Consider the following 23,409-nt stretch of genomic DNA (forward strand, 5'->3'; position numbering starts at 1 on the left):
TCAATATGTAAAGGGGGGGGGGGGGGTCAACCATCTGTGATTTTATGCACTGAAATGGTTGGGGGGGGGGGTGTGTTCTTAATGTGACTATGAACAACAGGAAGGTGAGTAGAAGACACTGCATACATTATTTTATATTGAAATTAAAAATAATTTTTAAAATTATTATAGAATCTGAAAGGTCTATGTCAAGTTGAACACAGAAAACAACCCAAGTCCTGATTTAGTCTTTGATCAAGCTGAACACAGAAAACAACCTGTTTAGTCTATGATTTATTGAAAAGATGTCCATATGTAAACACTGGCACAATCATGTATATGCTTATAAAAGTCAGACCCACAGATCTGCTCTGGAATGATACTCAGGCTAAAATACCATCAAACTTGATGAGCACATCTAACGTGCAGTGGTTACAAGAAAATAAACAATTCTTTTCTTCAATTTTCTTGGCAAATAAATAAAACAAACTAGAAATTAAATTCTGACAAAAAGCAAGTTGTACACAAATTAAAATGGTGGAGTAAGTGTTAGTGTAAGCCTGCTAGAAGCTAGTGGGTAGAAAATGTTATACAGTAAACTATTAAAAAATCAACTGTTATTATCATATTTATGCTTAAAGTATCTTTCAAATCACATAAATGAATGATAAATTAAATGTATTGTTAGCCTAAAAGTAAAAAATAAAAATACTGAATATCTTTAGTTCTAGCAGACCCATACAAAATAAAAAAAATTGAGACTAGAAAATATCTGTTTAATTTTAAAAAAATAAAAATTTCCCAGCTAACATACACCTGTGATATAATCATTTAGTCATATTAATGCATAGGAGTACACTGATGATATGCACACAATTGTTGGATTATGGTTGCAAAAAAAAAGTGGTACTTTATGGTTCATGTTAAAAAAAAAATTAGGTTAGCACCAAAAATATACAAAAAAAAAAAATTCTAATCAAAATGATGAAAAACAAGCTATGTACAAAAATGACTACACACTCAGAATTAAAACCAATCACATCTGATACTGCACCAGCATGAACAGGAGAGTTACATCAACAATTTAAGATCAACTTACAAACCAAAATCACAGTGGCTAGTACATTCAAGAAATGGACACAAAACAGCTGCAACTAGTGATTTAACAGAGAACTAACTAAGAAGAGTTCATCCTCTCATATAGTATCACATTGAGCACAACACAACAGCACACAGTTAAAGCCAAGTTTTACTCAGGACTAGACTACACAGACACATGGATAATACATCCTAATACAGTTCATGTCATTGTGTCAGGGGACCACAGCTTTTCTCTTCCCTCACATCTCATCAAGTTCGCTGTGCTTGAGTTATCTTTCTTACTACCATACTACTAGTTCAACTGAACTGGCTGATACAAATCCAATTTTTAATTCCAACCCATTTTAAAACAAGTTTAATCCTGTTACTCACGGAGTAGTATTTTAAGAATTAAATATTGCACGTTCAAAAGGTGTGATTGATTGAGTTATATAAACCTTCATAAAGCTCAAACTAAAATGTTCTGTGGGGATGTGAATGAGCAGTGGACTGAAAATGTGAGTGGATCATCAGTCTATTTACACCAGCTTTACACTGTTATCTTTACAGCTGGTGAAAAAATCTGTCCTTTTTCTTTCATTTTTGATTGTTTGCATAGGGTAGTTGACCCAAGCGTGAATAAAGGTTGGATACCTTTACAACACTTGTTCAGTTATAATTTTGTTGTATCAAAGAAATGTAGAACCATTTCAAAATGGAGTAAGCCCATAATGCACGTAGTAAATACATGTCATCCAACTCAGCAATTTTACAGCCCAAAACAAATGTGGGAAGATAAAAATCAACCATCTAATTACCTGAATCACATCTATTTTAAAGTTTGGGTAGCAGATTATCTAACTGCTCTAAAACAAAATCATTAACCTCACTGCAGCTACCATTTGTATTTATCTTTTAATGTTTGTGAAGCTAAGGTAAAATCAACCCTGATATCACCTAATTAAAACCTATTTTTAAAAAAGTTTGTGAATATAAAATGAAATCACCCAATAAAACTATCTTTTTAAAAGTGTGTGAAACTAAAATGAAGTCAACCTTTAGATCACCCAATAAAACTATTTTTAAAAAGTGTGTGAAACTAAAATGAAGTCAACCTTTAGATAACCCAATAAAACTATTTTGAAGTCAACCTTTAGATCACCCAATAAAACTATTTTTTAAAAAGTGTGTGAAACTAAAATGAAGTCAACCTTTAGATCACCCAATAAAAACTATTTTTTAAAAAGTGTGTGAAACTAAAATGAAGTCAACCTTTATATCACCCAATAAAAACTATTTTTTAAAACCGTGTGTGATTGTGAAGAGAAAAACTGGTGTCACAAAACATTAAGCTACATCTATTGCTCAAGGACTGAGTTCAGAAGTTCTTGACTTGTCAGCCATTCTCTCCCCTTCCTCATTGGTAACCTGGAATATGTACAAGGGATCAATGGTCATACAAAATACAACTCCAAACAAATCAGAATGGTTATACAAAGTATGAATTCCATACAAATATAAATGCTCATATTAAGTATGCAAAACTCCATACACAATGGTTGTACAAACTGAATACAGCTTCACGCAAACATCCAGTCAAACAACATCTGTACCCTCACATTATGTTTAATTATGGCAAGTCTGGAGTTTATGATTGTACATAAAAAATGTAACAAGCTGAGGATGATCAGGTTCTCTGAGATGGCTTGATACAGCATATCAGATGTGAACCAGCGAGCAGAAACAAGCGGTGAGCAGCAATAAGCGTAGGTGACTATTTTTTTTAACAACACTAAACACTGCTGACTGTGCAGATCTATCCAAGTGACTGCACGTGTTGTCATGTTTCCGAATGGTAGTTGCACCAGACACACAGAAGCCTTTGTTATGTAAGTTTATTGTATGGTAATTCCGTCTTTCCACTTCAAGTTATTTTACATTATTAACAACCACCACTCATTTTACACGTCCTTATGAACAAGTTTTAGGATATTTGAATATTGCACAATGGTTCTTGATAACACATTTTATCACATGACTTTCAATTTAAACCTACCCCAAATTGTAGGAATAAAACAAGTTACTTATATAAGTTGTACATTACTTGTTTGATAGTTGGTATAACTTAAATATATTACACAAGATGAGTTGATTAGTAGACTTCCTTCAGGAGAGTTTGGTCCCCTGAGTAGCTCACATTTAGTCAATTGACACCCCAGATGTTTGGTATATTATTGGAGATAAGATGCTCTATACCATTTATAAGTTAACTACTATGTCAAGAAGAATTTTAAGTTTTGTTTTGTCCAAGTAAATCATTTTATGATTATTAACAGACACTTAAAGCTATTTATTATTTTATTCATAATACAATTATAAATGTCAGTTTTATTAGCAGTTGCTTGTATTATTTGTATTAATTATCCCTATTTGTTTGTGATTATCCAGCAGAAACAAAAAATAACTGCTTTATTGTAAGTATAATGTAGTGTGTTAATACATTTGATTTACAGTTGGGAATGTAGAATCAATCCATTGAATATGCGACAGTTCAATAATGTTGAAAGTTGAAGCCCCCATAAAAATCAAGGCAGTTCACATCATCATGGTGTGTCTAAGTTTTGCTGTGTTTACCAATTCAACCAACATAAAAGCCAAGAGTTTTCACATCTAGACATAGCTCTGACACTGTCAGCTGCTACATACACATACAAAATTAACATTCCACAATTTTAAGTTTTGTAAGTTCATTTCTCTTCAGTCGTTAGATATAGTTTTATCCAGTTTCAAATATTTTATATTAGAGTGTTGTACTAATTCTGTACCTAAACTAAAAGTGAAAGGTTGATATTGTGATGTATTCTATTGTATATTTCAAGTTTGGCTGCTGGTAGATTGAATGTGTAGAGTGAATCCATTGTTCCTACACTGATCACCACCACCAATGTGTTATGTTGTTGCCACCCATTCAAGGTGTTTTTACAGCTGATCTATGGGACAAACACATGCATGTATTGAAGGGGCTGCATCCAGTGAGCATCAAGAAGCAACATGTCTTTAGGTAGCCTGGCTGTTCACATGCTAGGTTCACAAACACACAAACACCATTTAGCAGCAACAAAGTAGCAAAAGCCAAACAAAAGGGGGAGGCATGCAAGGAAAGCACATTTCTCTCAGAGTTTTTGTAAACAAAAGATTTATTTGCAATCTTAACAACATGCATCCACCTGTGTGCAGGAGAGAACCCAACCAGTCAATGGTCGCTATTTGTTTATTTTATGTATTAGGATAAATTATTAGTTCATCGTGTAAGTTCTTACACAGATCATTATTTCATTGTTAATATATAAAATAATTCAAATTATGTTATTAAGTATATATTTAATATTATTAGAAAAAGTTATTTTTTAAAATTACTGATTTGCATACAAAAGTGTACAAATGATACTAATGTATAGTAGTAAAATAATAATAAAAAAACAAGAACCCACAAGAATGAAAGAAAAATAATTGTGTAACAAAAAATGCTTTTATCATTGTATAACTATGAGTGTCTAGTGGACAAGTGGAGAAAATAATGGAGTTTGTCAGTGCTTGAATGTCAACTCTACACTGAACCAGTGACTGTAATGTCAACTCTACACTGAACCAGTGACTGTAATGTCAACTACACTGAACCAGTGACTGTAATGTCAACTCTACACTGAACCAGTGACTGTAATGTCAACTACACTGAACCAGTGCCTGTAATGTCAACTTTATGCTGAACTAGTGACTGTAATGTCAACTCTACACTGAACCAGTGCCTGTAATGTCAACTTTATGCTGAACTAGTGACTGTAATGTCAACTCTACACTGAACCAGTGCCTGTAATGTCAACTCTACACTGAACCAGTGACTGTAATGTCAACTCTACACTGAACCAGTGACTGTAATGTCAACTCTACACTGAACCAGTGACTGTAATGTCAACTCTACACTGAACCAGTGACTGTAATGTCAACTTTACGCTGAACTAGTGACTGTAATGTCAACTCTACACTGAACCAGTGACTGTAATGTCAACTCTACACTGAACCAGTGACTGTAATGTCAACTCTACACTGAACCAGTGACTGTAATGTCAACTCTACACTGAACCAGTGACTGTAATGTCTACACTGAACTAGTGACTGTAATGTCAACTCTACACTGAACCAGTGCCTGTAATGTCAACTCTACACTGAACCAGTGACTGTAATGTCAACTCTACACTGAACCAGTGACTGTAATGTCAACTTTACGCTGAACCAGTGACTGTAATGTCAACTTTATGCTGAACTAGTCACTTTACTTGCTGTCAAACTTACACATTCATGTCAGTGTTTCTATCTTTCATGGTTTCATGACTAGATCTAGTCAGAGAAATGTTCTGCTTTGACTCCAACCACCACAAAACATCCAAAGAAAAAAAAAAAAAAAAAGAAACCTCTTGGATAAAATCAGAAGAATCCAAAGAGATGCAAACTTAGCTAGCCCATATTTTACTTACACAGGACTGTCTCTGCTAATACACATTTCCAGTAATGGGACTATGTTGGCCTGGGGGAATACAGTACACAATCAACACAAGCATAACCCATGGGACATCATTCAATGGATGTGGAGAGGACAGGTTTATAATGAGTGGGTGCCACTGCTGGTGGATACCCTCAGTGTCATCAAAAGCTACAACAACTGGCTAGCCTCTATGTCATCTCTTGTTAGGCTCTAACACAAACTGTCTAACACTTGCCACTTACGGCAGCACAAAGGGCATACCATACAGCCTGACAAATTCCCATACACCACTAATAACTTACATAATTAAAGCAATATAAATCAAAGTTATAAATTAAAGCAATATAAATCAAAGTTATAATAAAGATCTTATTGAGATTCTGTTGGTTATCTTTGTGGTGTCTCTATTTTGATTATCTTTAAATATTTTCTACCCTTCAAATGACCGAACATTATCTCCCTTGTATCAACATCATTAGTTACTTCCCCTGGTATCTTCAATTCCACCCCACCCCATGTTTCTCTTGAGATTAATCCTGAAGTCATTACCACAATTAAATCATCTTTATAAATGTTGAGATGAAACTGATTGCCTGCTACTAGTGTTACAGCTAAACAAAAGTTACAATCTAACATTAACATAATATAATATTAATAGATATGAGATCCTGAGATTCTCATTGCACAACACACATATGGATGGTGGTACATCTACATAGACACGTAGTACCAATGGTATCTTACATGGATGGTATTGATACCAAACAGGTGGTTTTATACATGGATGGTTTAATAGACAGATGGTATCACACTGACCACCACAGTGGTGATGGACTTGTTAGTACCACACAGATGGTATCATACATGGATGGTACCACACACAGATGGTACCACACACAGATGGTATCATACATGGATGGTACCACACACAGATGGTACCACACACAGATGGTATCATACATGGATGGTATTATACAAAGATGATACCACAACACAGATGGCATCATACATGAATGGCTTAACACACAGATGGTATCACACACAGATGGTATCACACACAGATGGTATCATACAAAGATGATACCACAACACAGATGGCATCATACATGAATGGCTTAACACACAGATGGTATCACACACAGATGGTATCACACTGTCTACTATACTGATGGCGGGCTGTTGTGTAAGGACTAAGCTAAAGACAAGATAACTTGAGCTGTCACTGGAGTTATCTATGCATTTTCTATGGAGAAAACAGGAACTGGAAAAGAGAAGAAAAACCTCTCAGAGTTGAGCATTGGGAAGAAGAGGTCTGGGGCTGTCTAGAGCTACTTGCCACACAGAAACATAGATCTACTAACAGCTTCAACAATAGCAGCACACAAGGATAGCTTTCTAAACTTTCTCAGTTAATGTTTCAGGGTTACAAACTTAAAAAGTTATCCATTAAGACATTTAATAAAGTGAAGCAAGGATGTGGACTAAAGAAAATACATGAAACAGCAGTGGAAAGCTACACAGTTCTTGAAGACTTCTGGCAAAGCTGAAGATTTAAAATGTTCAACACAATACATTATGTTCATACAGTTGAACAAAACAATTCTATAAAATATTTGGATATACACTTAATTTGAAAAAAAAAAAGTATCTGTGTGGTATTATAAATAGGCAGACAGTAAAGCCAAATCTCCAGAGGTTAGCTAGCTTGTGAGGACAGCTCTATACAACCTTTCTAGCACAAACTTCTAGGATTTATTCACAACACACAAACTTCTTGTAGCTACACACAACACACACAAAGCTACACATGTTCCTCACTTGGTTTGCTGGGCATCAACTTGTCCTGTCAAATCTACACAGCCTGTCTACACACAAACTTCTAGTAGCTACACACAACACACACAGGATTCTAGTAGCTACACACAAACACACCTCACATAGAAAGCAAACAAATATTCATACAGGTAGCCTTTGGTAAACCAACAGGTAAAAAAAAACCCAGGTATGTGCAGGTGTGGGATAAAAGGGATAAACTTGCACACTATTTTAATTCATGGCTAACAAAACCATACTATCAATCTTTAGGTTGTTGTACCTTCTGTTCATTGAAAGGCATTCTAATATAACACTAAGACCCAGGGCTACCTGTAGCCTACATATAGCAGTAAGACCCGGGGCTACCTGTACTCTACAAATAGCAGTAAGACCCAGGGCTACCTGTAGCCTACATGTAGCAGTAAGACCCAGGGCTACCTGTAGCCTACATGTAGCAGTAAGACCCAGGGCTACCTGTAGCCTACATGTAGCAGTAAGACCCAGGGCTACCTGTAGCCTACATATAGTAGTAAGACCCAGGGCTACCTGTACTCTACAAATAGCAGTAAGACCCAGGGGTACCTGTAGCCTACATATAGCAGTAAGACCCAGGGCTACCTGTAGCCTACATGTAGCAGTAAGACCTAGGGCTACTTGTAGCCTACATGTAGCAGTAAGACCAGGGCTACCTGTAGCCTACATGTAGCAGTAAGACCTAGGGCTACTTGTAGCCTACATGTAGCAGTAAGACCTAGGGCTACCTGTAGCCTACATGTAGCAGTAAGACCAGGGCTACCTGTAGCCTACATGTAGCAGTAAGACCCAGGGCTACCTGTAGCCTACATATAGCAGTGACCTAAGGCTACCTGTAGCCTACATGTAGCAGTAAGACCCAGGGCTACCTGTAGCCTACATGTAGCAATAAGACCCAGGGCTACCTGTACTCTACATGTAGCAGTAAGACCAGGGCTACCTGTAGCCTACATGTAGCAGTAAGACCCAGGGTTACCTGTACTCTACAAGACTGACAAGAAGCAAACACAACCCTGGACCAGCAGATATCACAAGTATCAACCAAGGGGGACAACAACCAAGGGGGACAACAACCAAGGGGGACAACAAGCTGGGGTAAACAATGAAGGCAAAGAGACTGGGAAGGGTGGTGGATTCTATATCCTCTACTGCTGGACAAGTCATGTAAGTCACTCTTGTTGGTTTCAGTTTAGGGATGCCTGGCTCAAAGGTTAGTGTACAGGGATGTCTAGTACAGGGATGTTTAGTACAGGGATGTTTAGTACAGGGATGTCTAGTTCAGGGATGTTTAGTACAGGGATGTCTAGTACAGGGATGTCTAGTTCAGGGATGTTTAGTACAGGGATGTCTAGTACAGGGATGTTTAGTACAGGGATGTCTATTACAGGGATGTCTAGTACAGGGATGTTTAGTACAAGGATGTCTAGTACAGTGATGTCTCTAGTACAAGGTTTAACTTAAAGCCAAGCATCCACAAACTGAACTTGATCAAATATTAAATGACATGAATCTCAAGACTCATGCACAGGCAGTCAATAGAAAGTTCCAGAACAAATGGTGTGTATGTAACCTTGCTGCAGGTGTTAACTCTACAGGGTTGGTTCTAGACCAAGCCCTGGAGTGCCACAGGTCTGTGTGCAGGTGCTAAACCTTTTGAGGATCATTGTCTGAGACAGTACCTGGTTCAGTGGGTGGTTTAGCTTGAACTTTGAACCAGGGGGTTTCCTTGTACAGGAACCACAGGTTACCAACCCAGACCAGGAAGTTCAAAAATCCAAAGATCTGGAAGACAAAGATGGCAAACTCAGGTTAATACTAAACTAAAAATCCAAAGATCTGGAAGACAAAGATGGCAAACTCAGGTTAATACTAAACTAAAAATCCAAAGATCTGGAAGACAAAGATGGCAAACTCAGGTTAATACTAAACTAAAAATCCAAAGATCTGGAAGACAAAGATGGCAAACTCAGGTTAATACTAACCTAAAAATCAAAAGATCTGGAAGACAAAGATGGCAAACTCAGGTTAATACTAAACTAAATAATCCAAAGATCTGGAAGACAAAGATGGCAAACTCAGGTTAATACCAAACTAAAAATCCAAAGATCTGGAAGACAAAGATGGCAAGCTCAGGTTAATACTAAACAAAATAATCCAAAGATCTGGAAGACAAAGATGGCAAACTCAGGTTAACACTAAACAAAAAAAGTATTTGTAAACACAAAGTCAAATAATCCCACTGTGATGACGCAAGATTACGTCAGACATGTTTAGCAGATATAGGTTAGCAGAAACAGACTATAGGCCTAGTTGGTTGGTTAGAGAGGCCAATGGGCGCACAGGACTGACCGGTCACGTGGGACGGTCAGCTGACCACTGAGGCGTGGGTCAGTAGAGCGATGGGCAGAAGGTGTTAGGAAGCGGTTAGAGACGGTCGTAATATGTAGAGCTAGAGAACGGTAGTTAGTGTTAGGATTGATCATGGGAGTGCGTAGTTAGTAGTATAGTGAACAGTCAGTAGCAGAAGTAAATAGTAGAGAGTATAGCTAGTTAGGTAGGACATGATTATATACATGTGAATAAAGAACTTTGTTTTGGAACTTAAACTGTGTGTTATTGGATTCATACGTTCCGCCATCTTAAAAATCCCCACCCTCACATCTGGCGGAGCGCGGGTCGAGTGAGGGAAAGAACGTATATCAGCTATTCATGACGGAGTATGACTGGTGTATTGCTTTCTCTAACTCATCACAACAGCGGGTTTCTTCAGCCGGAGCGAGTTTGGATTACCAACACAAGGGAACAGTCAACGTGTCCAAAAAGATAAGTACCTTCCAAAATTTATTTAAACGTTTGGGTTTAGACCCGTGCTGGATAGTTTGTGCCAGCGGTTTTTCTGCCTTATACATTCTTATGTTACGCCATGTTGCCTTAGTTTTGTTGACTTTCCTCTACACACACACATACACATACACAACCATGGAGGCAGAGTTTCAATGCTATAAACAGGGCATACCATTAGACAAGAAAGAAGAAGAATTTGAAACATCTTTAGAGAATAAGTTAGGAAACAAGATAGTCAAGATAGTAAAACATGTCAAGAACAAAAGCAGAGTTAGCGTTAGAATTAGTGAAACGGAAAGTACAACACATAGATAACACGCAACTGCCCTAGAACATCAACCCCATGATCAAAAATGTGACCCGGACCGTCCCCATAAATGATTTTGAACAACGGACATAAAAGTGAAGTCAAGTCGAGTTTTTGTGTTGATCTAAGTAGTCGAGAAAATCGGCGTGAAGTCGATATAGTTGAAGTCGAAGTCAGTGTAGTCAAACTGAAGTCAATTGTGTTATTGAAGTCAGTGAAGTATAAGTCAGAACTGAAGTCGAAGAAGTTATTTGAAGTCAGTCAAGTCAGTCAATAAGTTGTTGAAGTCGTATTTGAGGTCATAGTGACGTAGTTGAAGTCATGTTGCAGTCAAAGAAAAGTCTTTGAAGTTATATTAAAGTCGTTGAGGTCATAGTGAAGAAGTGAAATCGTCGAAGTTATAGTGAAGTCTTTGAAATCAAAGTGATGTCGTTGAAATCTTTGAAGTCAAAGTTGAAGTCGTTGAAGTCAAAGTGAAGTCTTTGAAGTCATATTGAAATTGTTGAAGTCAAAGTGAAGTCTTTGAAGTCATATTGAAGTAGTTGAAGTCAAGGAAAAGTCTTTGAAGTCAAAGTGAAGACGTTTAAGTCGTCTAAGTCGTTGAAGTCGAAGTTAGGTCATTTTAAGTCAGTCAGAGGTCTATGAAGATGAAGTCAGTCAATTTAGTTGTCGCAGTGAAGTTATTCGTTAAAGAGAATTTAGTCGTCAAGTGAAGTCCAAGTCGGTCAGTGATGTTTATGAAGTCAGTGAAGTAAGTCGTCAAATTGAAATAAGTCGTCATAGTGAAGTCAGTCAAGCTACTGAAGTCTAAAGTGAAGTCAGTCGTTAATTTGAAGTCAGTCGAGTTACTGAAGTCAAAGTGAAATAAGTCAAGTTACTGAAATCAGTCAAGTTACTGAAGTCATGAGTGAAGTCAGTCATTAAGTCAAGCCAGCCAGTTTTTTGTCAGAAGTCAGATAGTGAGAGCTGCTCCACTATATGATCACGTGTTGAAATGACACGATACACACTCACATGTCTATTCTTTTTGTGAAGCTATTTCTAAGCTCTAGTAGTGTTTACGTCTATTGAGTTTATTAGGCTTTACAGATTGTTGTTAGATTAGAGTGTACTGATTTTTTTTTATTTGGTTATGTTGTAATGTTATTTTTTAATGTTTGTTATATTGCCAGACAAATGTTCAGCACGTTTAAATTTGGGATTGAGGTTTTTTTAAATGGAAGGTACCTCTGTCTGAATACTTGTCTGCGCGGGCACTAAGATGGTCACGTAAAGCCATTGCTCATGGTCTCATAATACAATTTCAGACCCACCAGCGCTATTCAGAATGAGACTAGATGAAGCCGACACTTCAAAGAGTGCCGCCACCTGAAACCCTGATTACGTTGAATTACCTGGACAGCGGACAGACCTGCTTAACAGAGAATTGCCCTGGTCAAGACAGCGGACGCATCGCCACCGCTTCGCCCCCGCACTGGGGTTGAATAACAGGCCGCCAGCTACATACACCTACGTCGGCACATACAAAGGGTAGAAGACCCATCGTCCAAGTTCCCAGCGTCGGAACGTTACGTCATTGTTCGCCACCGCATCAGACAGCTCCAGTTCATCGTATAACCACTCTACGTGGACGTCTCAACCAGCGTTGAGTTTGTTGCGTCATCACATTGACCAACGAAGTTACGCCTACACCCGCCTCACGGGAATTTACATCAAAACTCGCCACAACCCACCCACCACAGAGGAACGCCAGCAATTACATAACACATACACTTACACTGCTCGCAGAGCCCGTTCAACCAGTTACACATTCTACTAAGATTAGCTCAAGGTCAGTACACGACAACCGAGCCAGAACTGAGTTACACATGATTGAATTCACACATACCATAACATAGACATACATTATCAAGCAGAAACACTACAGACGTCAGGATACCTACACAAGAACGAAAACAATGACATTTTTTTTCAGGAACACAGACACAAGATTTTATGTTTTTGTAAACTGTACTGTCCCATTTTGTATTTGATTTATATGATTGATGTTAGGGATAGAATAGAGTAGTAAGATAGATAGTTGTTGATGTATTAGATTAGTAGCAGACGCTGAAAAATATAATTTGTCAGCTACAGAAAGGGAGGGAGATATGTGATGACGCAAGATTACGTCAGACATGTTTAGCAGATATAGGTTAGCAGAAACAGACTATAGGCCTAGTTGGTTGGTTAGAGAGGCCAATGGGCGCACAGGACTGACCGGTCACGTGGGACGGTCAGCTGACCACTGAGGCGTGGGTCAGTAGAGCGATGGGCAGAAGGTGTTAGGAAGCGGTTAGAGACGGTCGTAATATGTAGAGCTAGAGAACGGTAGTTAGTGTTAGGATTGATCATGGGAGTGCGTAGTTAGTAGTATAGTGAACAGTCAGTAGCAGAAGTAAATAGTAGAGAGTATAGCTAGTTAGGTAGGACATGATTATATACATGTGAATAAAGAACTTTGTTTTGGAACTTAAACTGTGTGTTATTGGATTCCATCGTTACCGCTTCATAAAACCCCCCACCCTCACACCCACCAATAAATGTTTGATTATTTATAAAACAGAGGACCTATGTTTTCCCCCAATCTAAATCTAAATGTCTAGTGTTTGTTTTAAAAAAAAAGCTCAATCAAGTGGTGAGCACAGTGGACCCAGTTAAACTTGGCAACAACTTACAAGGGATACATTAAGACTGGCGAAGTTGCCCAGGCTGTCTACTGTGCAAGCCTTCGTGTCCGCAGCACATTCTGGAATGCGTTCTTTAGTAAAGAGGCCGCCATCGACTGGATCAGTGTACATCTTGACGTCAGACACCCCAGAAGCCCAGGCTGAGGACCCTATGATCCACAGCAGTGTCAGCACAATGGAGATGACAAAGTCCTAAACACAGAGTTCAATATGGCAATTTTCATCATCACAAAGCTGGGTAAACACTTTTTTGTCAAAACAATAATTTAATCAATTTAAAAAACAAATACATATCTTAGAACTTAAAGGATCTACATAAAAAATGCTCATTAATACATTTTTGTAAGGTTTAATTTTTCTCATTGAGAATTCTGAATATAGTTTTATTTAATGTTTCAAATTTTACAAAAAATGAACAATATGTAAGTTGTCGCATATTCTATTTTCTTATTAACAAAAAGAAATATCACTAATTAAAATATAATCTGACTTGTTATTAAAATATAATCTCCTGTGGTAATATATTAAAAATTTAAAACTATAAAAACAGCTTTAATGAGAATAAGAGAAGAGCTCTTACAGCTATGATGACTCTTGTGTTTCTCCTGTAGAAGTCATCAAAGAAGATGTAGAGCACCAGTGCCCCCAGGCAGTACAGGAACACAATGACACCAACAAACACGTAGAACTCAGCAGATGACTTCGAGCCAGAGAGGAAGCAGACTTGTTTGCCACACACGTCCTTACATACACTTTCCAGGCTGAGAAGGGAGATCACTCTTCAGTTAGGACTTTTTCATTCATTTTACTTTTTAAATTGTTTTTAAAAATAAATTTCTCTTATTGATTTACACAGCACATTTGAAGCTAAAAATAGTGTTAATGCCTGATATGAAATGTTCAATACTTTCACTTAAGGCTAATCCACTGATTAAAAAAATTCTCAATACTTTTTTATAAGGCTAATCCATTCCTTTTCTTAACAATTTAAAGTTTTCTTGTATCCGCTTTAACATGAAGATAGCCATAATTAGAATGTAGTATTTTATTTATTTATGAAGGTAACCAATGAATGACTTACTCGTAAGGATATCCATACTCATAAACATATTTATGGGTTTTGTTGTCTGAATCACAATTTAGCACAGTGAAGGTAGTAGAGGTGTCATGACTAGTGGTTGTAGCAAAGGCAAATATAGACAGCACCTGGGGATCACAGAAATGGTCAAATATCATGTCTTCTACAGTGGTGTGGTTGTAGCAAAGGCAAATATAGACAGCACCTGGGGATCACAGAAATGGTGGTTAAATATCATGTCTTCTACAGTGGTGTGGTTGTAGCAAAGGCAAATATAGACAGCACCTGGGGATCACAGAAATGGTCAAATATCATGTCTTCTACAGTGGTGTGGTTGTAGCAAAGGCAAATATAGACAGCACCTGGGGATTACAGAAATGGTTGAATATCATGTCTTCTACAGTGGTGTGGTTGTAGCAAAGGCAAATATAGACAGCACCTGGGGATTACAGAAATGGTTGAATATCATGTCTTCTACAGTGGTGTGGTTGTAGCAAAGGCAAATATAGACAGCACCTGGGGATCACAGAAATGGTGGTTAAATATCATGTCTTCTACAGTGGTGTGGTTGTAGCAAAGGCAAATATAGACAGCACCTGGGGATCACTTAAATGGTTAAATATCATGTCTTCTACAGTGGTGTGGTTGTAGCAAAGGCAAATATAGACAGCACCTGGGGATCACAGAAATGGTGGTCAAATATCATAGAGCTACAGATCTGTGCCAACATTGTCTAGATCATTCTGGGAGAGGGGGCCTAGCGGTAGGAGCTAGACTGCTAACATGGAGGTCTAGAGTTTGGATCTGGCTTCAAATCAGTAGAGCTTCCCTGAGTCCAATCAGCTCTGTTGGGTACCTAACTCATGTTAGGGAAACAAATCTTGAGCACAAACAGGAAAAGATGATGATTGTGAGAGAAAGCAGACTAACTTTTAAATTTTGAAATAAATGATCAATACTGAATATATGATTTCAGATAGAGATTTAAGTTTTAGACAAAATGAATATATCCTTGATAGAACTAATCAAGTAGGCCTATATACACCTCAAGAAAAACAACACTCAAATATTTTCATGTATCTACATTTTAAAAAAAAACATGAAAATTTGCTATCCCCCCCCCCCCCCCCATGGGCCACCCAACTAAACTAGTAGACAGTTGTGATCTCTTGTTGGTCCATGACTGAAGGATGGCCAATGGTCAGTGGGCCACGCAACTCAACTAGTCGCCAGTTGTGATCTCTTGTTGGTCCATGAGTGAAGGATGGCCAATGGTCAGTGGTCCACCCAACTCAACTAGTGGCCAGTTGTGATCTCTTGTTGGTCCATGACTGAAGGATGGCCAATGGTCAGTGGGCCACCCAACTCAACTAGTGGCCAGTTGTGATCTCTTGTTGGTCCATGAGTGAAGGATGGCCAATGGTCAGTGGGCCACCCAACTCAACTAGTGGCCAGTTGTGATCTCTTGTTGGTCCATGACTGAAGGATGGCCAATGGTCAGTGGGCCACCCAACTCAACTAGTGGCCAGTTGTGATCTCTTGTTGGTCCATGAGTGAAGGATGGCCAATGGTCAGTGGGCCACCCAACTCAACTAGTGGCCAGTTGTGATCTCTTGTTGGTCCATGACTGAAGGATGGCCAATGGTCAGTGGGCCACCCAACTCAACTAGGGGCCAAAAGTGATCTCTTGTTGGTCCATGACTGAAGGAGGGCTAAAGTGGGGGGGGGGGGGGGGGGAATGAAGTGGATAAAGAAGGTTATGGACTAGGGGAAGCAAGTCATCAATTCATCCAAGTGTCAGTAACACCCCTGGCTTTACCCATGGCCTGAGTGGCTCAAAGGACTTGAAGAAACAGGGCTGTTGGCTTATATTGTATCAGTGGTCAGTTGACCAGGAAGAAACAGGGCTGTTGGCTTATATTGTATCAGTGGTCAGTTGACCAGCTCGCTGGACTTGCATTAGCCGACCAACCCTTTAGAAAAGTGTACTTCCTTCAACTGACCAATACATTAGAAATGTGTACTTCTTAAACTGACCAATACATTAGAAATGTGTACTTCTTAAACTGACCAATACATTAGAAATGTTTACTTCTTCAACTGACCAACACATTAAAAATGTGTACTTCTTCAACTGACCAACACATTAGAAATGTTTACTTCTTCAACTGACCAACACATTAAAAATGTGTACTTCTTAAACTGACCAATACATTAGAAATGTGTATTTCTTCAACTGACCAACACATTAAAAATGTGTACTTCTTCAACTGACCAACACATTAGAAATGTGTACTTCTTCAACTGACCAACATATTACATCATTAAAAATGTTTATTAAGACATAAACGAAATTTGAGCAGTGATACAAAGTTACATAAGCAGTATCAACAATAAAACGTGTTTCAAACCGTATTTGTAGGCCCTAATACATACAGGAGCAATGAATCAACACACTGAACTGTGATTTTAAAGTGCAATATTGGGGATAATGAGCCAAGTACAACATGCTATAGAAATTATAAACAATGTAATTGTATGTAAAAAAAAAATTGCCCCCCCTCCCCCCCTACACTTTCGTCAAAACAAGCTTTATAGAGTTAAAGACGGGAATTCCCGATAAGGAGTATTAGTCAGATCAATCTATTTTTAGCTTCTTGTTCACATCTCGACTACCCAGTCAATAGAAATACAGTTGTCAAAGAATTCGACACACGTACCATTAGCCACGTTGGCCAAACCACACAATATAGCTGTACAGAAATGGGGTATAAATAACCGGCTCAAACATTACATTAGACATTACATTCTAATCACATCTAATTCCTCTCTGTTAAAGCATTAGCGAAGTTAATTTCCTTAAACTAATAACTTTCACCGTGCCGTTATCGTAGATTTGATCACAACCCTGACCTGCGAACACCAAGGCTCCCAGTTAAAAGAGAATAGTTTGAGTGAGACGGAAATGAGCCAAGCAACAAACCTAGGGGAGTACGTGATGAAGGTTATTCTAGTGGGCGACTCGGGTGTCGGCAAGACCTCGCTACTGCTGCGGTATGCGGACGACACGTTCAGCCAGGGCTACATTACAACGATAGGAGTCGACTTCAGGTAAGGCTCAGTTTATTCATCGGGTCACTCGTAGGCAGACTTTTTTCTCCGGGGGGGGGGGGGGGCACTTGAAATTTTCGGGGGGGGGGGGGGGGGGGGGGCGGTAAACTTTCTTCGGGGGGGGGGGGGGGGGCGGACACTGTTAAAAGTATATATTTTTTATATAAATTATATAAATTTCATTCCGTTCGGGGGGGGGGGGGGGGGCGGTAAAAAATTTTCGGGGGGGGGGGGGCTTATACACCCCCCCCCCCCGAAGAGATGCCTGGAAGAAACTCTCTGCTCGTAGGGGAGGTACCCTATTACAAGATGTGCTTACCCTGTTACAAGCGGGGTATTTACCCTCTGATCAGCGTTGTTACCCTATTACAATGGTGTTATATCTCTGTTAACTAGCTTCACTATCTGAGCTCTAAATCTATTATTATACAGCTATTCAATGATACAGGTCCGACTAACTGAAACATCCAACCTCCATGACTGTTATAGCTCCGTACCAAACCCACCCTCCAATGAACGACCTTTCTTCCCCAGAATCCGGACGTTAGAGGCGAAGGGCGTGCAGGTCAAGATGCACCTGTGGGACACGGCGGGCCAGGACAGGTTCCGGAACATCGTGTCCAGCTTCTACCGGGGCGCCAACGGCTTGGCGTTTGTCTTCGACCTGACGGACATGGAGAGCTTCCAGAACGTGAGCCGGTGGGTGCAGGAGGCGCAGCAGTACGGCGGGGGGTGCTGCGCCAAGCTGCTGGTGGGCAACAAGGCGGACCTCCAGCACGTCGTCAGCCGAGAGGCGGCACTCTCGCTGGCTACGGCCATCGGCGCCCAGTACATTGAGGCCAGCGCCAAGGACGCGACCAACGTGCAGCAGGTGTTCACCAACATGGCGGACATGTGGGTGGAGCAGCTGCAAGAAGAGAGAATCACAGCCCACCCACAGAGACCACCCGTCAGTATTTCATCTCACAGGGTGCATGGCTATGGCTGTTTAGGCTCGGATTCCTGCTCTACATTGTAAATTTCGTGGACTAGTTCTATCTTATGGCTTTATTTTATTTAAACAATGTACATAGTGCGAAGCATACATTTATAATGCTTTAAAAAAGTGTTCAAGATATATTATGATGCATGTTTCTTTAAGTAAATTGTACAGATAGATTTGTGTAATTTTATGTAAATATGTACAATGTACATGTGTCGTGAATGTGTACCATGTAGTATGTAGGTTTCATTGTATATGTGTACAAATAACATTTATTGTATCATGCATGTTTCATTCAAATGTGCGGCCTCAAAGCGGTAATAAAACTATCTGATAATATATTGACTGTCTCTATTTTGCAAAGCTACCTTAAAGTTTTCATCAAATTTTAAAAAAAACTTCCTTTAAACAACAACACCAACACAAGTATAGGGATTCAAACAAAAAAAAAAACGCAGAAAATATTTTGGCTAGTTAAGTTTGGAAAAACATGGATAAAGCAGCATCATTTTTATACGCCCAAAACTTTCCTTTTTAAAGTCCCAGCAAACACTAAATGTAACTAGACGCTTATAATACAGTGTTTTCAGAATGTGTTATATTCTACTTATTTCACTGACCAACTGAACATCGGTCGCTAGCTAATGGCGAAACAAATCGAGAGGAGCAACCACCATTGAAAGCTGCTCACACACCATCAGATAATTGTTTAGACCGAAGCTCCGCCAGTTGAAGACGATAGTGTCACCAGCAGCTGACAGTGCTCATGTCTAACGAAGCTGGTAAGTAACGTGTAGTCACGTGACTACAAACCTATCAGTCTATACTATACATCACGATTGGACATTTGAGATAAGTTTAGTGTCACGACCACATGATAATATCGATGGCTGACGTATCACGTGGCTTGGGTGAAAACATTTCATCCCGGGTGCATTAATGCGAGCTAGCGTTTGTTGGCTAACAGAATGGTAAGTTTTATTTTTTATAATCTTTTCTGACAGAGATGAACAAAGTATGTATTTTAATAAAACAATCATCCCATGCTAGAGAGAACATGAGTTACCAAGGTAAGCTACCAACGTGAATCCAACGCTCCATTACAGACGGAGGAGAGCAGCTACTCCAGCAAAGTGATCGTGGTGGGGGACTCGGCTGTGGGGAAGACAACTCTACTCTTGCGCTACACACACGATCGGGTAGCTTTTGACAGCACTTTCAAAACAACCCTTTCAGCAGACTTCAGGTAACCGTTACATATTTTACAACCCGCTCAGTAGACTTCAGGTAACCGTTACATATTTTACAGCCCACATTTTACAACCCACATTTTACAACCCACTTGCTCAAACCCGACACAACTCTGGACTCTTTATTTTCTCTCAAGCACAAAGACAGTTGACGTGTCGGGGGTAAAGGTCAAGCTACAGCTCTGGGATACGCACGGGCAGGAACGTTTCCAAGCGTTGTCAAAGATTCATTACAGAAATGCTGTCGGTATTGTTATGGTTTTTGACCTGAGCCAAAAGTCCAGCTTCAACCACATCCAACATTGGCGGCAACAGGTCCACGAACATTGGCGGCAACAGGTCCACGAACATGCCGGAGAAAATGTTGACATTGTACTGGTCGGCAACAGGTCCACGAACATGCCGGAGAAGACGTTGACCTAATACTGGTCGGCAACAAGGTCGACCTGGCCAAGAGCCGAGCCATAGACCACGAGACGGCGAACTCCCTGGCCCAGACCATCGGGGCCATGTATGTTGAGTGTAGCGCTAAGACAGGCGCCAACGTTGACCGGGTGTTCACCTCGCTGGCCGGCAAGTTGGCCAATCGGGTGCCGGTACAACCGGAAGAGCCGGTACGTATAGGATCAGAACCATTTTACCAGGTGCCTTGCTTTGGAAAAAATACATGTTCCTCTTTCTAAGCCACAAAGATAGCGCAAACAAAAGAGTTGAATTAAAATTGCATTTGGATAAAAACTGGTACATTCATATTTTAGCAAAGATAAGTAGAAGACTTATACTAGTCAAATAATAAAACCATTTGATATATTGAGAAGTAAGCATTCGGCTAATAAATTTAAATAAGGAAAAAAATGATTCTTCAGTGGTTGTTTACTAGCAGTTAAGATAATGCGTGTCCTGTCATCATGGGGGTTATAGAAATTGCTTTTCTAACGCAGTGGTTAGCGTTATAAAAACTGCCCACGGCTAGGGTTAGAGAATTATCTTCAGGTTAACAAACGCAGTGGTTAGCGTTATAAAAACTCCCCACAGCTAGGGTTAGAGAAGCGATTATCTAAGGTTATCACATGCAGTGGTTAGCGTTATAAAAACTGCCCACAACGAGGGTTAGAGAAGTGATTATCTTCAGGTGAACAAACGCAGTGGTTAGCGTTATAAAAACTGCCCACAGCTAGGGTTAGAGATTATCTTCAGGTTGACAAGTGCAGTGGTTAGCGTTATAAAAACTGCCCACAGCTAGGGTTAGAGATTATCTTCAGGTTATCAAACGTAGTGGTTAGCGTTATAAAAACTGCCCACCGCTAGGGTTAGAGATTATCTTCAGGTTGACAAACGCAGTGGTTAGTGTTATAAAAACTGCCTACAGCTAGGGTTAGTGATTATCTTGAGGTTTATAAAAACTCTGCCAGCCTCACGTGGTGTAGCAGCCGGTACAAGACAAGAGAAAATATCTTATTAAAATCACTTTTTATTTCCTTAAAGAATACGATAAAAACAAAATCTCTAATGGCTTTAAAAAACTCTACAACACTTTCATAAGAAAAAAATCGTTTCACAATTTTAAAAAATAGCAGCTCAGGAAATATTATGAGGAAAAATGCTAATATATAAAAAAAATTCAGTTTACAATTTTTCGATTCCTAAAATAATATGTTTTTGAAGTTAGACGAATCAGTGTAGTTGGGTCATTTTAAAAATATTTTTAAAAAGTTTTTAAAAAGGTCACCTTCGACAATTTATTTTACTTATTGAATGATGTGATTCTTTCATGTAGAACTATGCGAATTAAAGATTACAACTGTGTAAATGTTTCCACATTTCCACCCTAAGGTCAAGATTAGCCTGTAAAGCTTGTACTAAGCTGAGTGGTTAAACAGGCCATACACAAAGGTGAAGTACCGTGGGCAGGTAGTTGTTGAAACAAAAACAAAAACGACGACACTCTTCCAAATGTAACAAAATATTTCAGAAAGCAAACACTAATGCTGTGTGATATATAAACACTCAACAGTCTCACTGTAGCGGCTAGTAGCCAATGTGCTGATGCAGGAATACATCATGTTCATACAGAGATACTATAAAATACAGCCACATACCATGTTGATACAGCCACACACCATGTTGATAAAGCCACACACCATGTTGATAAAGCCACACACCATGTTGATACAGCCACACACCATGTTGATACAGCCATACACCATGTTGATACAGATATCACACCATGTTGATAAAGCCACACACCATGTTGATACAGCCACACACCATGTTGATACAGCCACACACCATGTTGATACAGCCACACACCATGTTGATACTGCCACACACCATGTTGATAAAGCCACACCATGTTGATACAGCCACACACCATGTTGATACAGCCACACACCATGTTGATACAGCCACACACCATGTTGATACAGCCACACACCATGTTGATACAGCCACACACCATGTTGATACAGCCACACACCATGTTGATACAGCCACACACCATGTTGATAAAGCCACACCATGTTGATACAGCCACACACCATGTTGATACAGCCACACACCATGTTGATACTGCCACACACCATGTTGATACAGCCACACACCATGTTGATACAGCCACACACCATGTTGATACAGCCACACACCATGTTGATACAGCCACACACCATGTTGATAAAGCCACACCATGCTGATACAGCCACACACCATGTTGATACAGCCACACACCATGTTGATACAGCCACACACCATGTTGATAAAGCCACACTATGTATCAACTCTTCATCCCCTGGCAAGTGTATCCCACACGGGACAAAGAGCTAGCTATCAAGGCGACATAAAGGGGAGATAAGATGGCATAAAGGGAGGTCATCTTGTCTGGTTCTGTCACCCGAAAGGAGAGCTTTGATCTCAATTCTTGTCTCCCCATGCCATCATTTCTTGTAATCTTATGCAAATGACCGGGCCGCGAAAGGTCGAATGTTGAGTGAAGGCCACGAAGAGAGTAATGTCAGGTTTAAAACAGCAGATACAAGGAGATGTATGGGAGCTGGAGCAGGACTTGTTCAATACAAACCTGTCAGACTGTGGGTGCCATCTGGTCACAACATATACACAGCCAGTCACGTCAATCAGAAGGTGGGGCCCTCTGATATAAGGCACTTATTGCCAATATCCCCACACAACGTAGGCCATGAGACGACGGCGTGACGTCTCTAGGGGGTGGGGGGTCTATGCGGCGAGAAGCGACGGTAGATGATTTACATCAGACAGTGTAACGGAGATGTTTGATAGACAAATGGGGCTGGCCCTGAGGGAGCAATCAAGTCGGGCTCTGGTACATGGGATACGAACAACCCGCACAACCACACGTTTTATTTATCGCAGCAAGTCTGCCGGTACCAACCCGCACAACCAATAGTTTTATTTCCACGGTAAGTCTGTCGCTACCAACCCGCCAACCCCGCTAAGTGAGAAAAGTAAACTGCAAAGCACTAATTTAAAAATTGTAAATTTAATGGTATTAGCCTAAGACTTAAATAAGTTTTTAATGAGCCCAACACAATGCAATAACCCCAGGCGTGAGCAAGTATTTCTCGTGACGAATCCAGCAAATGTAGTATCCAAACTGCCATGAATATTTGAGGAGAATGCGTCCAGAAGA

At 39.7% G+C, this 23,409-nt stretch overlaps 3 protein-coding genes across 10 annotated transcripts in view; 2 read left to right on the top strand and 1 right to left on the bottom strand.

Annotated features, from left to right (window-relative positions):
- Positions 1 to 259: 259 nt before the first annotated feature.
- LOC131948061 (synaptophysin) overlaps positions 260 to 23,409 on the bottom strand; it is a 59,081-nt gene continuing 35,931 nt past the window's right edge. The window contains exons 3-8 of one of the 7 annotated variants that reach the window (XM_059309545.1): positions 14,409 to 14,533; positions 13,908 to 14,088; positions 13,316 to 13,519; positions 9,127 to 9,229; positions 5,592 to 5,641; positions 260 to 2,487 (exon numbers count right to left, since the gene is read on the bottom strand). In XM_059309545.1, coding sequence (XP_059165528.1) covers positions 5,607 to 5,641; positions 9,127 to 9,229; positions 13,316 to 13,519; positions 13,908 to 14,088; positions 14,409 to 14,533 — 648 coding nt within the window. In that variant the 3' untranslated portion in view covers positions 260 to 2,487; positions 5,592 to 5,606. The other 6 variants (XM_059309548.1, XM_059309547.1, XR_009387957.1 and 3 more) reach the window with 6 other exon arrangements.
- Positions 17,109 to 18,708, top strand: LOC131948064 (uncharacterized). Its single transcript, XM_059309551.1, has 3 exons — positions 17,109 to 17,173; positions 17,300 to 17,516; positions 18,051 to 18,708. The coding sequence occupies exons 2-3, from the start codon at positions 17,371 to 17,373 to the stop codon at positions 18,532 to 18,534; spliced, it is 630 nt and encodes a 209-aa protein (XP_059165534.1). The 5' UTR covers positions 17,109 to 17,173; positions 17,300 to 17,370; the 3' UTR covers positions 18,535 to 18,708.
- Positions 19,395 to 20,541, top strand: LOC131948065 (uncharacterized). Of its 2 annotated transcripts, none has more exons than XM_059309553.1 (3): positions 19,395 to 19,469; positions 19,605 to 19,744; positions 19,886 to 20,541. In XM_059309553.1, the coding sequence occupies exons 1-3, from the start codon at positions 19,467 to 19,469 to the stop codon at positions 20,169 to 20,171; spliced, it is 429 nt and encodes a 142-aa protein (XP_059165536.1). In that variant the 5' UTR covers positions 19,395 to 19,466; the 3' UTR covers positions 20,172 to 20,541. The 2 variants fall into 2 exon arrangements, 1 of the variants encoding a protein (XP_059165536.1); XR_009387958.1 differs by having other exon boundaries at positions 19,400 to 19,469; positions 19,549 to 19,744.

The sequence above is a fragment of the Physella acuta genome, unplaced genomic scaffold, assembly GCF_028476545.2.
Source record: "Physella acuta isolate Inbredline_101_S28 unplaced genomic scaffold, ASM2847654v3 ptg000622l, whole genome shotgun sequence".
Taxonomy (NCBI): domain Eukaryota; kingdom Metazoa; phylum Mollusca; class Gastropoda; family Physidae; genus Physella; species Physella acuta.